At 34.7% G+C, this 16,262-nt stretch overlaps 1 protein-coding gene across 1 annotated transcript in view; it reads right to left on the reverse strand.

The window, feature by feature from the left end:
- Window positions 1-5,859: 5,859 nt before the first annotated feature.
- Window positions 5,860-16,262, reverse strand: part of LOC104912810 (protein unc-13 homolog C) — a 44,055-nt gene continuing 33,652 nt past the window's right edge. The window contains exons 6-8 of the mRNA XM_010717364.2: window positions 13,449-13,668; window positions 8,028-8,255; window positions 5,860-6,005 (exon numbers count right to left, since the gene is read on the reverse strand). Coding sequence (XP_010715666.1) covers window positions 5,860-6,005; window positions 8,028-8,255; window positions 13,449-13,668 — 594 coding nt within the window. The remainder of the gene's footprint in view (window positions 6,006-8,027; window positions 8,256-13,448; window positions 13,669-16,262) is intronic.

Genomic DNA, 16,262 nt, shown 5'->3' on the forward strand with positions numbered 1-16,262 from the left:
AAAAAGCCCAACAACCAACCCCAAACCACCACCACCACCCCCGGGAAATAAATAGCTGCTTTATTTAAAAGATATGTTACTTTTGTCCAAGGTCTTCATTTCCCTCATAAGGAGAAGTAGTGACAGATTGTTGTATAGCAAAGAATTGTAAATTCAAGTGGCTTATTAAACTCTCCTGACTTAAGCTGATGTTAGAAACTTCTGGACTTCTGGATGAATGAGGTGGCTTCACTTCTCATCAAGAGTTCCCAAGTGAATAAACATCTTCAGACCTACCTTCATGATATTAGTTTGAGCTCTTGTTTGAATTCTATTCCAAGCACTAACACTGCTTAATGATCTATTCAATTATCAATTTCAGTATTAAAACAGTAATACTATAACTTATCTCCCAACTGGCACCCCTCAGGGTTTGTTCTAAGAATTAATTAGCAGTAGTAATAGGCTTTAAAAGTACAAAGTGCTTTAAATGTCATTATTACTGTCAGGGCCGATCAGTCACTAAAAATGGTATTCACATCTCACTATGACATCATTCAGTATCACAGAAATACTTGTGCCTGTCCATATTCCAAATTTTAACACTGAAGATATCTTTGGTAATTAAAAAATACATTATTCTGTGATTAGCAAGACTAATGAAGCCTGGTTTCCTTTTGTCTTATGACTGCCTTTCCTGACATCTAACAAACTGCAATCATAAATTGAATCTTCTCTCATAATTGGGGTTTTCATAAATTATCCCTTCATATGGACTCCTTAGTCTATTATAGGGTGAGTTCATACCAAGGACACACTTAGCACTTCATCTCTTGGACTGTCTATTGTTTTTCAGAGAATGTGACAGAACCACTAATAGACAATCTAAAATTCTTCTGACTGCAAAATTCAGAAGTTATTAGCAAGGACAGAATAAGATAGGAAAATACAGATGAAGATGGATCAAATAAACATTTTTACATTAAGAAATTAGACTAATCCCAGAGTCAAACCATCTGATGTTTCTCATGTGTAGCTTTGATTGACACAGTTCAGAACCCAATTTAATTTTGCATCCAGTTTAAACTTTAAACAGGAATTTTCTGTGATATAGGGAGATCTAACGCTAGTGAGGCACTTATGTGACTCTAATCACCACATCTATGCTAATGAGTAGATTTTGTTCCCATTTTGTTTCTTGGGGAGGTGACACATACAGAAAGTCATTAAATGGCATTAGAAATAACATACTTTATTCTCTTGCTACAGCATATATTTCCCTCTGATGTATACTTAGCTGATTAAGGAATTTCAGATGGTCAGGAATCATGCACTTTTCCCTGATATCCTTTCATCCTTATCACATTTTTTTTTCCATCATTGAAGCATGATGATACCTATCGCTACCTATATGTTTGCTCACAAGTTCATCTTCTCTAAACCTTTATTAATCAATCAGCTTTGCTTCTATGTTTTTTTGCAAAGTTCATATGCAAGGCCTTCAAACTTGTACAGACTTGTGATGCAAAAAGAGACTGGTTGGATAAACACCTGTTTCTACTGGCCTACCCTGCAGTGAGAATCCAGAAAGATTTACTATTAAGCTTACAGAGCTTTTTCTATATAATTTGCTTACCTGTACAGAAACACCTCCTCAGATACAGCACTATATAATGAGATGAACATTCTTCCTCAGTCTTTCTGTTAACAGAGTTTATTTCCCTATTCTAAAGTGATACTGCTATAACTTTCTAATATTCTATCACGGTGAAATTCTGCAAGCAATCAGCACAGAAATCTTGGCTGTATCTATTAAACTGTGCAAATACTGCTCTTTAGGGGAATTCTAAACAACATCAAACTGGAGGTCTGAAATAGCTGCCAAAAAGTCTCACTTCATCAGAAACTCTAAACTGAAATATCTGAAATATGAAGCAGTTGAACAGCTTCTCTGACTAACATGGAGACCAACTATCATTGCATCTAACCTACGTGAATGCCATTCAGTGCAAGAAGATACTTTTTCTCATTATGATTGGCCATACAGCAATAAGAAAGCTCAGAAACAATCTAGTTCGTACAAATACAAATTTTTCTCCCTTAAGAGTTTTTGGAAATCTTCCCAGACACAATCAATTGGATTTTGTATCTGCAATGGTATTTGCAGTATACCACAAGGAAATCTCAACAATATCAGACATTAGACAAATTGTAACTGTTTAGTGATGACCAAGATCTTGTCCAGATGGTAATTGTTGTCTTCACAAAAACCTTTTCACTGATCTAAGTCAAATAGCATATGTATTCGTGCATTGAATAGGGTAACAGATATCCAATGAAACTGTTTACTGGAGACATATGGTAGTCTAGTGAAAACCAAAGTAGAATTAGTAATATAAAATAATCATCCAGTTATATTAAAAGCTTTTGGAATATACAATTGTAGCTGAGGTGTTAACTTCACGAGAGATCAGAGGAACATGATCCCTGCAGAGTCTGCAAGGCTGTCTGGGGAGGTACTTTTGCTAGCAAACACTGCCAGAGAAAGATTTTGACAATCTGAATCAACTGTTGAAAATAGTTGAGAAAATCATAAGAGTGTAGAAGACTCCATTAAAGTGTTGGGTGCAAGTAAATATCAATAGATTGAGAGGTCTGTAAAAAGTTGAAAACTATGCAGCCAAAATATTTTTCTCCCCCATAACTGAAAACAAAAATGCAGCTTTTTTTCGTTTGTTTTGTTCAACACAACCAGAAGAAGGTAGAAAGCAGACAGTTGTAGGATTCTTCATTTGTTCTAGGGTTGAAAAAATCACCTATCACTGATACCTTGTTACTCACTAAGATAATAACAAGCTCTTGCTGCCTATAATACATTTATTTAAAGGAGCATCTATAGGTCTATTTACTTTCCTAGCTTGTGTACCAAAAAATGCACATTCCAAGGAAAGATTCTTCTTCTGATAGTCTTTAGTTGGTTGTTTACTGAATTGCATGCAGGTGTACATGTGCTCCCTTTTAATCATAATCTGTAAGTTCTCACACTTAAATCTATCCCATATTTCTGCATCATGGTTGTTTAGCAGAGCTCTATTGAATATGCTGTTAGAAACATTCACTCTGCTAACCATACAATTATGTTAGGATTATGTGTAATTCTACAAGCTTGAATACTGCCCTCACTCTGCTATGATAGAGCAAATGAGCGTTGGGGAGCCAACATTTGTTCAAACTCCTTGTTTTAGCACGCACTGGGAAATTTAAATGAATGTCTTGATATTATGATTAAATATGCAGTGGTAAGATGTTGTGATATGTTTAATCTCTGAATTCAGCATTTAGGAATTATAAGGATGATTAGTGTTCGATTATATTCAGGACTGACAAAGATCACAAGTAAAGCCAATTTTAAGTGAAAATTCCTGAGTCAATGAAATAGTTATACTGATTACTTCAAATTTAAATCTTGTGATTAAATATTTATAGTGTGCTTCATACACTTCAGGTAGTCTCTTAATTGAAATCAAATATATTTAATAAGTCAGAGTGATAACTGTTATAGAAAATGCAAGTATCAAAAATGATTGAAAATGCATATAATTTCAAATCAGTTCAAATGTATATAGTTCAAATTCAGGAGATTTAAGCTGTAGTAGCTTTGTTGTTGTTTTAACATTATTACTAGGGCAGCAGATTATAATTTCTGGGTAGGAAAAAAAAATAATTTCAAGTTTCCAGTGATTTTCTGGTAGCTCTGTTTACATACTCGAGAAAATAAATTCAGAATTTCATATAAAGTCTGCTGAGTTGCTCACCCAGCTCTAGATATTACATAATTCATATATTTAAATAAAGAAAGTAATTAATCTTCTGCTTTATATTACAGTCATTCTATGAGATATGATATTTCAACAGCTATTGGAGTCATGAAACTCCCACAAAGAAAACACTGTTGATATACAAGTAATCTGTAAAAAGCTTCTGAGTGTGAATGTGCTCTGAATTAATTTTTCATTTCTAATACTGGCCTTTGAAACTGTGCAAGGAATGGGTATACATTGTTTAACACAGATGGATTTTTCTCTGAGAAGTAAAAGTGGCACCTTGGGTCAGACATCCTTCAAACTCACAAGTGGAATGATGATCTCCCCAACCTAAGGCAAAAGATTTTAGTCAAAAAGCAGAGGAGATAAGATAGTTGTTATGCTACCCGACAACATTGCACCTTCTTGAAGAAAACAAAGTTTTTTCAAATGCTTTTCATGTTCAGGAACCTGAACATTTTTTGTTCAGATTTTTCCCTCCATGTTTTATATGGACAGAAATAATGAGAACTGAGGTCTTCAGAAAGGGAAGGGAGAAGAAATTAAACAACATTACAGCCTGAAGACAACTACTTTTCATTGTGGTGAGTGGCTATTGTGAAATTGTATTTTGCATATGTTGAGAAACTAGTGGTTCTGAATCCTCACTGGTCAGTGTGCAGGATCCTGAACAGTCCTGTAAGCTGTTTAATAAATTCACAGATGCTTATAAAATGATACATTGCTTTTATAATCACTGGTGCAGGGTTTCATTGGATAAGTAGTACCAAATTAACATCCGGTTTTGAAAAGTACAATAGGTTTCTATAACGTAGGTTATTATTATGTATCACCTGTTTGAGTATATTCTCACTAAGAACACAAATAAGATTGTATTTTATTTAACAAAGACTGGAATTTCATATCATTTCAAAAATTATTATAATTTTATCTTTCCATAATTTACTACTGTGTTTATTCCATAAATTATCTACTGATTTTATATGATAATATTGTTATAGGTGCTTTCAGAGTCAACGAGAACTTCACTGAAAATTTAAACATCTGCCAGAATGAACAGTTCCCTTTCACATAAAATTTTCTAAACAAAATCTAGAGCTTATTTTAGCCTTTCGGAATCCCTGACTGATTTTGAGTAATTAAGAGTAATTAAGTGCACATCAAATACAGTGGCACATAGTAATCGAACTGAGAAAAAAAAATAAATGCTGAAATACTTCTGATACACGCAGAGGAAGAACACTAAGCAAACTGATACTATTATCAGATCAGTACAATTCTCAGTCAGGAATGTGTTGTGCCCTAAAGCAACATTTCAAGGAAAGGAACAATGCAGTACATGCGAATTGGAATTTCCTCTACTGTAACATCCCTTTCTGAAAGAGGTTCTGGGAATGCTGCCAAAATTACAACTGGCATAAAATCATGTTGAAGCCTTAGTCAACATGTTACAGATTGGAACATCTACTTTGTGGTCAGGGTTGAACTTCAGTAATGTGCTGACAACAAACGATACCATTATCAGTTCTGGGGCTGTAGCCAAGGAAAGGAGACAGAAGGATCCTATCAGACTCTTCAGAACTGACCTCTAGACAGCACTCAGCCTTGGAAAGATAACCATTATGAACAACTCAGCCCAGTCTTTGAAGCGTACTAAGTCATGTCAGTGCCCCAGTTTCACCTAGGGTAATCATGATGTTCAATAAAGCCATGTTTTAACTCTCATAGCCAGTGCCTGAGGGCCAGGAATGCATTTACATCTTTTAACACCTAAGGTGAAAGTCTGAATAAGTTGTTATTGAAGTTCCTTATAAAATCTGAAACCAAATAGACACCATCAATAGATTCAATAGATATGAGTTGTACGAATGCTACAGATACACCTGTAAAAACTCCTATGCTCTCCCCATTTAGAGCTAGTTTATTAATGCATGGTACCATGCATATGCACAGAACAGACAACAAATGCTTTCAAATTAAGTAAGTTTTCCACTTGGCAGCATTATATTACCTAAATATAAGATAGAAAAGTAAGAAACAATGTGATGTTCTATACTTACAAATAGAATTTCTCATCCCATACTGGATTCAAGTTTCCAAAAATAGTCTTTGTTCTCCTTTTGGTTTTGCCAACTTGCACAGTAACATATGGGTCACTTGAGCCAGTTTTGTCCTTAGCTTGTAAGCCCTGAGCACAAAGCACTGCAACAAAAGGAGAGATGTACTTTAGCCCTCATAGCCTTTATTGCAAATAAATAAATGAGACAGTGACAGCAGCAACAGGAAACAAAGCCCTCAGAATGAGGGCTGCTGAAACAAAAATTTCTAGGTCATTTTTCCCAGCTTCTGTTCCTCCGGAGATAAATAAGATTTTTCTAACTACTTTGTTGGACTGAATAAAATCTACAAAACTGGTTTGATAGCGAAATAATTTAATAAGTCAGTAGAAAGCACAAAACAAGTATTTTTCTTTCCATGCATAATTCAGATAGTCAAACTTCAGTTTAATCAGCATGGCAACATAATACTGTTGTATAATTTGGTTTCAATACTATGATACCTTGAATCACAAACTTTCTTTTTTAAAATTCAAAATAAGTTCTTTTTTTTCCCCAAATATGAAAAAGATATATAGAAAATTTAAACGTCCAAAATTCCAAAAATCCACACAGTGGATTATGAAACTAGTCATGAGGAATGTGATTGCCATTTCTCTTTCTCACTGGAAAGACAAACTATGATGGTTTTCAGAATATTTTCCATTCTATCATAAACAGGGTGGCAGTTTATTCATTTTTATTTAAGTGTTTATGTTTTTTTCAGCATTTATGCTAATTAATGTTGTATACAGTTAGTGTATATATGAATTTTGTGGCAAGCATAAATCCATATCATTTCCTAGAAAACTCAGGAGAAAGCAGAACTCTCAAAAAGCAACTCATCAAATCCAGAAAGCTGCAGCTAGAACACTTGTGGTTGCTCCTAACATCTGCAGAGGTAGGTTTTATTATTTTGCACATACTGTTTAAAATGTCTCAGCAGAAACATTTAGTAAACATTTTCTGATGTCAATCATTTTGGATAATGAAGCTCCCTCAGTGCACTCAGAAAAATGGATACATAAAAATGGCTGAGTATTCTTACTCAGCACATCATCTCCCTGTGGGAGTTCAGCCATACCTGCTTAGCTCAGTGTTAAGAAAGAACAAAACAAACACACTGTGAGTGGTGAATCACTGAACTGGTTGCCCAGAATCTGCATTCTTTCAAATCTAGTTTGGACAAAGCCCTGAGCAAGCTGTGTAACTTCCAAGTTAGTCCTACTTTTAATAGAGGGTTTGAATATACTGAAGATTACCCTTCTAAAATTACTTCATGTGTTATTCTGTGATTCTGTAATTAGGCGCTGAATCTGCAAAACTAAAACAATAAAGGGCTTTTCTTTTAAAAAGAGATGAACCAAACATTCAACAATGCGAGTTTTGAACCAACAGTAGTAAACTGATATTTACTAAGGAGATAGACAGACTGAAAGCATTTGCATATTTTCTGAGTAACTTGCTAAGATTGCCCTTCATATGCCTGTGTATTCTAATTGCTTGGTTTATAAAGAGCTGTAGAGGACAATCCTGTAATTTTTAACGCTGTGAATATTTGATCATACAAACAATGTATCAAAATATCTTATAAAACCTATTGGGAAAATTACCCTACAGACAGGTCTGAAACATCAGCTACAATCAGAATTGATTTAAACACACATTTTAGCAAGGTTGCTATGCAGCACTGAGAAGTTGCTTGATCCTTAGTCAAGAAATAAAAATGGATGATAAGTCCCTGGATCAGCAGGGTCAGGAATTGTGCACTGCAGCATTTATAGCATGTCAGTCATCATGCACTTGCAACTGGTCAACACTTGGTAAAAATTTTCTCAGGCACAAGAGTTAATGGTGGGAGGCAGAAGAAACTGAATAAAAGCCTTTACTTACCTTACAATCTAGACCAGTGTACTACCTAGAGCAGTGGAATATGAAATAGTTTTGCTAATGGCTGTAACTTAAAACTCTTCCAGGTTTAGATGATACAAGTTCAGACATTTACAGATGTACCATGTATGCCATTTATCATGCAGATCCCATTCTAATTATAATAAATGTTATTCCTGAACAAAGAAAAATAGGAAGGAGAGAACTCTGAAAGCAAACGATTCAGAAGAATATTTACCTGTGATAGTTATTTTTGCTGACCATTTGGATGTCCCATCCAAAACACTTTGCTTTGCTGCTTTTGTATACTGTACAAAATCTTCTTTGGAAATATCAAACATTTCCTGGATCACTTCAAACACCTCTGGTCTGTTTTTCTCCCTGATCTTCATTCTTTCCTTCATAGCACTAATAATGTTCTGTGTCTTATCTTCTGCACCATGTTTGGAACTTTTCTCAGCAGCTCCTAAAAGGAGAAAAAAGGTCAACACATTTCTTAAAATACTGCTCTCTTAGTTCTTTCTCCCATTTAGAGAATACCAAGCTACTTGTAATTATTCTTTGAAATATCTGAAAATTAGCAATTGCCTAAGTTTAACATAAGAAGTTAATACACACCTTCATTCGGTTACACATTGTATGCAGAAATATTTATAGAACCAGTACTATTCAGTACTGATCAATACAGTGAAAACATCAGAATATCTAATGGTTCTTATATGGGGTTAGGCATGCTGATTCTTACAGAAGCATGTACAGAAGTATTCAGTGTCTGGGTCCATTTGCTCTGATCTTGCCTTTGATATTAGCTGAATCATCAGCTAATAACATCACGTGTTTAAAATTTCTTCTTCAAATTGCATGTACTTTTTCCTCTACGTCAGCACAATGCAATATTTTCATTCCTTTCTCCTTTTAGAACAGGATGATACAGGAAACATACTTGTTCCATTATGACAAAAATATTAATAGCAAAAATAATATGTAAAACTGCTAATGTTTCCACTTCATTTTTCAGAGAATTTAAGTTTGACAGTAAGAAGATTAATCTGGACTCCTACTATGCTCTCCAGCAGTGGAAATCTAATAAACAAACAAAAAAAAAACCAATCAAACCCACAAAAAACCAGCCATAGCAGATTCAGCTGCTTACTTGACCACTTCGAAATACATCTCATTTGCTGACTGCCTACGCTCATAGAAAGTTTTTCATTCCTTCCTTGTACAGTTTTCATATATATGCTTATATGTAGATACTGTAATTATCATATAAATCCTTTTAACTAAGGCATTCAGAAGCCATTGAAATTAAACATTTAGATTAGTTTGAGACTGGCCTAACTGCCTAAACAGGTCAGCGGTCGTGACTTGACATCCTCACTCCAGATCAGAGTGCAATACACTGTTTCCCTTCTTTTTAAAGCAGCATGAGTGAGCAGAGGTGTGTTTCACAAAGCTCTATGCTAATGGAGGAAATTCTGGCAGCTATTGAAGCCATCCTTCCGTGCCCAGTCTCTAACAGAGTGAATGTGACCTTCAGGTTACTGCTGAATAGATTAAAGGAAATGCTTTTCCAAGAGTTTCAACACTGGGACCATCCAGGGAAGGAATATTGCATCTAATAGAAAAATGAGAATCTGGAAAAAATGAGATGGGGTTAGAGAATTTTATGAAGTCTAGTTTTGCATACTAAGAATTATGTGAATCTCCATTACCCTGCTCTTAACAGCTGCAGGCCAGGGGTAGGATTCAAGGGAGAGATTTGTAGCCTCCTTCCTAGTACGAAGTAGAAAGATACAGATGTATTAATAAATAAAAACAGCAGGGTAGAAGAAAGCAGAGAATCTTCAAACTAAAATCAATATATTTGCAACAATATGTATTGCGTTGCTGCAAAGGCTTGTGTCATGTACAGAGAAACTACATGATAGAACTGTCAGTTTTAAGACAGAACAGCGCTTGCTCATTATGTGTTGATACACTGGTAATTATTCGCATCTTGTCTGCAGTATAACGTAACAGCACATGTTGCTTTCACAACACTAACAAATGTCAAAAACATGGGAACAAAACTTAATGGCAAGCGCTAAATTTTGATATTAAAACTCAGTCAACACAATACTTGAGCTTGTGTGCTATCAAAATTCATGGTCCTTTGGAAAACACTTACTGAGTGACCACCCAGCCAAAGACTATACTACAAGTATGGAACAGAGATTCCATTTCTCAGTAACTTTTTTGTTATTAGTAATTTCAGTATATATATGAGGATGATACAGCATATCAAAGTATGTTATCCAAAGGAGAATAACTTTTACACTATATTAATCTATGGTGGTATGTCAGGTTTATCTATAAAATAATTCCAGAAATGAAATAACAGTAGTCAAGCAATTTGCTGGTTTTGAAGTCCCAGACCAATGACTTCAGATTTTAGTGTTGTATAACAGTATTTCAGTGTTGTACAAGGAGGCCATATTGTTATGGGTTTGATTCATTATTGTTCCCAGGAGATTTCTGGAGAGATTTCTCCTTTGAAATTATAACCCATATCAGAGTCACTTTAAAGCCAAAAGACAGTTCTCCTTGTAAAGCGTCATTTGTCTGTCAGATTAAGTGTTCCCAATCAATGTCTCTGCAATACATATTGTACTGGAGTAACTTGTGTGCTCTTGAAGAAGTGTCAATACTTCTCATCTTGCAGGTGGACATGAGGAAAGAAACTCAGACATTTTACCAGAATAGTATTACAAACAGCTGAAGCATAAGCTGAAACCCCCACCATGCTAAGATGGCTATTCCAATTCTTGATGGAAATCTAAGTCCAGATACAAGAATAATAAATAATACTTTATAATTAATGTCATATTGCCATTTGACCAAAGTAGTACTGAATTTTAGCTCATGTTTTTAGATGCTGCTCCAGAGTATGTGGCAGTGAGCATCATAATCATCATCACTATCGCTATTAGCATCAAGCATTTTTCAAAAAGGTTGTAAAAACATTATCTAGTTAGCATTCTAAACAAAGCTCATGAAAGGTACAAAGGATTATGGCTCCTTTTGAATTGATAGTCAAATTATGACAAAGATATCTTAAACATCTTGCTGTTCATTTACAATTCAGATATTTCAATGCTTTATTCAATCTAGAGGATCTCAGTTCATTTCCTACAATACCAAAAACACTTTTTTTTTTTAATGGCTTTTTTGAGATTCTCACAGCTTGCAATGAGTACTGAATCAACTATCAATACATCTACAGAGTTGGAAAAGATTATTTTTCAGCATAATATCTCAGCAAAATCTTAAATAACTGCAATCTTATAATTTGCTCTCTTTGTTTTCATTGTGTCTGAAGTATCACTTCTCTCTCTTTTTCTAACGTCCTCAGATGTGCTCAAAGAGATATATATAGTAAAGGAGAGTGGCATAAGTTCATAAGATTGAAAAAATGTAGGATGAGATTCCAGATACATATGATATCAAATAGCCAAAAGGCTGTCAAAGTATTTTCCATAGCCAGTAAATCTCAAGACATCCTGAAAATCTGTTGGTCTAATTCACTTGAATAAAAAACAAAACAAACAAACAAAAAACAAAACGATGTTCAAGTGGTAGAATAGAATAGCTTAGTTGGAAGTGACCTTCAAAGATCATGCAGTCCAACTACCTGACCAGTTCAAGGCTAATCAAAAGTTGAATCATATTATCCAAATGCCTCTTGAACACTGACACGCATGGAACTTCAATCAAGTCACGCGGAAACCTGTTCCACAGTTTTACCATTCTCACAATAGATAAATGTTTCCTTATATCCAATCTACGTCCTCTGCTGCAGCTTTGTGACATTCTCATGTCTACTGTTATGGGTTTCCAGGGAAAAGATACCAGCACCTCCCTCTCTGCTTCCTTTCTCAGGACTAAACAAATGCAGTATTTTTCTCCAGATTAAAAAAAATGAAATATCCTCAGCCTTTTATAAGGGACGAGGAGATTCAGGACACTGAAAAATTAAGAATTAATACAAAAAACCCCTAAATACTACCATGAGATTAAATACCAGATGGAGAACTATCTAGTAATTTTATGTCAAGAGATGATATTTGGAAACTGTGACAAGTCATTCCTGAAAGATGAAGGAAATCAACATTTTCTATTTTCTCTTCCAGTCCTTTAAAAAGCATAGATATAACATCATGAACCATGGACACATTCTGTATGGCAACTGTGTATTCTCACAGAAAATCTTACTGATTTTAGAGACAGTTAAAATCAAATTGGAATATGCTTCAAAATGCAAGTTTTAAGTTATAGTAAAATAAATAAATAAATCAGCGTATCTTTCAATTTCTACCAAGTCATTTACTGCAACAGCTTTTATATCCTATGTTGCTGACAGCTAGCAACATTTTTATTTTGTGCAGTATTGATCAGACTAATTAAGACAATATAACTTACACTGCACAATAAGGTAACTAGCCCCTTCCACTTTAGGGACTAATACAAACACAGCAAAATTAAAATCAATTCTGATTTAATATTGCAGTTACGGTTAGAAAGGTGCATCTTGTTGAATAAGAGAACTGTAATGAACATAGCACTGATTTTTTTAAACCTAATTTAAAACAAGATATTGATCTTACAGAGCTTGTGATGGTAATTTTTTCTATGGCATATATTACCAGTTGCTACACATTAAAAAAAAAAAAAAACAACAAAAACAAAAAACAAATCAATTAACCAGACAAAAAAAGCCCACAGACAAAAAAACTCCACAAGTTTGGGGGCCAATATGTCCTGGTGATTATGGAATTATGATGATGATTCTAAAAGCATCCACAATGACAAGATGCTCAAGAACTATTCTGTACTGATGTGAAGACCAGGATTCTTTAGGTGTGACAATTTTTTTTTTGTCTGTAGTTTGTCTTCTAGAGGTTTACTCTTTTAAAACTAAATTGTTCACTGTTTCCAGACTTATTACCACAAAAATCTAGCAATTATTTTTTAAAACAAATGTGTGGTAACTCAGAATCAGCTCCTGTACCCTTGAAAAACACAAAGTAAAAAATGACCAAATTGGAGGTCATGTGAACACAAATACAAAAGGTATTACACTGTAATCTTATTGACTTGCTTATAGTTTCCCAATCTGTAGAGACTGGAGAAAAAGATTTTAAAAAGGAGGCTATTTTATCTTAATTCTAGTCCCAAAGGAGTTCCTGTATTATGGTTTGGTGAGAAAAAGATCTGATTTACTCATATTTTTGTGCTTATATTACTGAAAGCACATTACTATGACTACAGTGAATATCACACTAGTGTTTCCTCTGTCTTTGCTCTGACATTTCTTGTATTCTGAGTCAAAACAAGGAGTTCATGCAATGAATTCCTCTGGATGTTGCCATTTGCAATGCAAAGTAGATAACATACTGATGCTACAGAATATTATTTTGTTACTGACCAGCAATATTCAATACATTCCAAGGACAAAAATAACATTCACAGTTTCTGGCTAGATCCTAAGCCACTGAAAATCAACATGCCTTCACTAGTATCTGATGATTTGGCCCTTCACTTCAAGAAATATCTGATCATACAGACAAAATAACAGTGTCCAGTACTGCAAAGTGTTAGCTATCCACAAAATACTCACTCTGCAAACAGTCAGCATTTAGGAGGTCTTGGCACTTTTCATGACATTTAACACCACATTCTGTGCATCTCATTCCTTGCCTGGCTATGCCCCATAGTAGACCTTCACATTCATAACAATATGTAGGAGTTGTTGCTGTCCAAACTTCAAAGTTATGAGGTGTAGTTGATGATATTGGGTAGATCAAGGCCTGCAATGTCTTCTTGAAAACATGTATTTTCTGTTGAGTGAGAAAAATATATCAGGACTTGAGCTGAAGTGCTGCCTCATGCAAGTGAACTGAAGTTAAACTGTATGTTGTTAAGTATATGTTATTACATTTACAATGTCATATACATTGAAGTATGAACTTATTTCTGAAATACTAATTTTCTCATTTTATGCTTCTATTATAGTTACTGACACTTTTTACCTAGTAAACTAGAATGGTTCATACTCTTAAAAATATACACCCATTTTTTGGACTTCTTTTTTGGCTTAGCAGCCACGTTCAGTTCTAGCAGGAGAACAGTCAGTTATTTGCTGATTAGAATTATAAACAATCTAAATCAGCTCCACAGTGCTCAATGAGCTGAAAACTGGCAAAAAAAAAAAAAAAAGGAAAAAAAGGAAAAAAATAGTCACTGAGAAACAGTGGTCTGATTTACTTGTTCAAGGTTTTCCAGCCACACGGATCCACCACTTTTTTTTCTTTCAAATCCAATTGATTTGTTGAAGATGAGAAAAAACTCAGCAGTACGTAGGTAGAAATTGGACTCCACACACAAATATGACTGGTTCTTTTTTTCATTAAATGTACAGGTGCCTGCTACTTTAGAAGCTCTAGACCTGTTAATTGTCTCTTTTAGAAAAAGAGGCTGTACAAGATATTTCAGAAAATCTGTTCTGCCATCACTTCATCTTGTGCAGATGTAACCCAAGGCAGCCATATGCTGGTTGCACGGCTGTAGCAAACTGGGGAAAAGCACTTCAGAATGTCTATTATTTGTCACTGTGCTTTATCTCTACTTCTACAGTACTGATAACACGTATAAAAAAGGGAAGGCTAGATTAGAATACCAGTTCAGAGGAATTAACATACTCAAAAGCTTGAGCTTAAGAAACAACAAATAGCTTTACTGTGGAGCTAGAGAAACAGAAAAATAATTTAAAGTAGAGCCAATGAAGTGCAACAATTATTCTGTGAACTGTGTATTTCTTCCATAAGAAGTGTTGTAGCCGCAGTTGTTTTCAATCGATTATACTCCGTTAAGTGGCTTGTTAACACTCATAATTTTAACATTTCCTCAGCTGTGAGAAGTGCATTTCAAGTACAAGATATCATTCTCTCTAGTAGTATGTTGATATGTTCTTGCACTTAATTCTTCTATTTATGTTGCTACACCTCCCCTCAAATGTGGGAAAATGTGCTAAAAATAACTTATAAAAATAAAAATATATCTGCATAATATTGCACATTCATAGCCATGAAACAATAAATTTACTGACTTGCAATCATAAATCAGAACTTCATAGGTTCAAGCACTAGAAGTAATAAAAACATGTTGTTAAGTAGCTTATGCTACAAGAGCTCTGATTGACACTGCTAGTTACATACTAATAACAGCTTCTATCCTGTGATGTCAGACATTTCATTGGTCTTAGCATCTGAGAACACTGTAAAACTAGGAAGAGATGAATATATAGCAGGAATGACCAAAAGCTGCATTTTATCTTTAGCCTTTCCTAAAACATCAGCCTCAGAAAGCAAGCAAAGTCCACTTTGGTTCAGTTCGAAACACACTCTCAGGGTCTGGGGTAGCCATCTTACTTCTTTGTATACATATCCACCCCCAGCTCCCATGGAGACTGTGGAGACCAAAAAGAAAACTTCAAAAATGACCCAAAGTTAATTTATGCCACTTGCTGAGGAATTGTGTTTTTTACGAATCAGAAGCCATCACGTCTTTGAAGATTCACACGTAGATCAATCTTACCACCTGAACTCTGGTAGTATCAGAATAAATCTTATGTTTTCACCCTGTTAACTTCACTGATTTTTTCACAAAATATAAATCATTTTGGAGCTTTCCCAGCAACATTCATCTGCTTCTGAAAGGGCAGCAGGTAATGCAATAGCACAGCTCAACAGCTGAACCAGCCTTGAAATAAACATCTGAAGGTAAATGATGTTTTCAGCTGAAAGACACGATCTTTAGATGAGCTTTGCTGCTGAACATGATCGTTCCCTTTCTAATTGATATATTGTTAATAAAACAAAGTACGGTTGTAAAGGCAAATTCTATTTATATTTTTGTCCAGAGGCTTTCTTTCCTAATACTCTGTTCTATTTTAAAGTATGTACCGTGTGCATGCACTGAACTTTAAGCATGGTAACAGCACAGTTAGCATTTAGGAGGATTCTCTATGTATCTGCTTATCTTTCCAAGTGATGTTTATTTTTCTTGTATTTTACTTCAGATGATTTATCAATGTCACCCAACATATTATTTTAACAAAATTGTTGCTCCATCTCTTTTCTCAGCAAAGTAATTAAATGGATGCTGAACAGTAAACATATGCTTCAGTTTCACTGAAGTTAATACTTTGACAGTGCTTAAAAGGCCTTTGGATCAGTGCTTGAAAACACAAACTCACTGTGTCAAGACTGAGTGTCAAGACACTCACTGATGTTACATTAGAAGGATAGTGGTGTAGGGTGGCAAAGCTCAGTATTTATCCTCATCTATTAATATTTTAAGTAAGTGACACTGGATCTTTTTAAAATAAATAATAAAAAAAACATTAGTTCCAATAATTCCCATACTGAAGGCA

This window comes from Meleagris gallopavo, chromosome 12, assembly GCF_000146605.3.
Source record: "Meleagris gallopavo isolate NT-WF06-2002-E0010 breed Aviagen turkey brand Nicholas breeding stock chromosome 12, Turkey_5.1, whole genome shotgun sequence".
Lineage (NCBI taxonomy): Eukaryota > Metazoa > Chordata > Aves > Galliformes > Phasianidae > Meleagris > Meleagris gallopavo.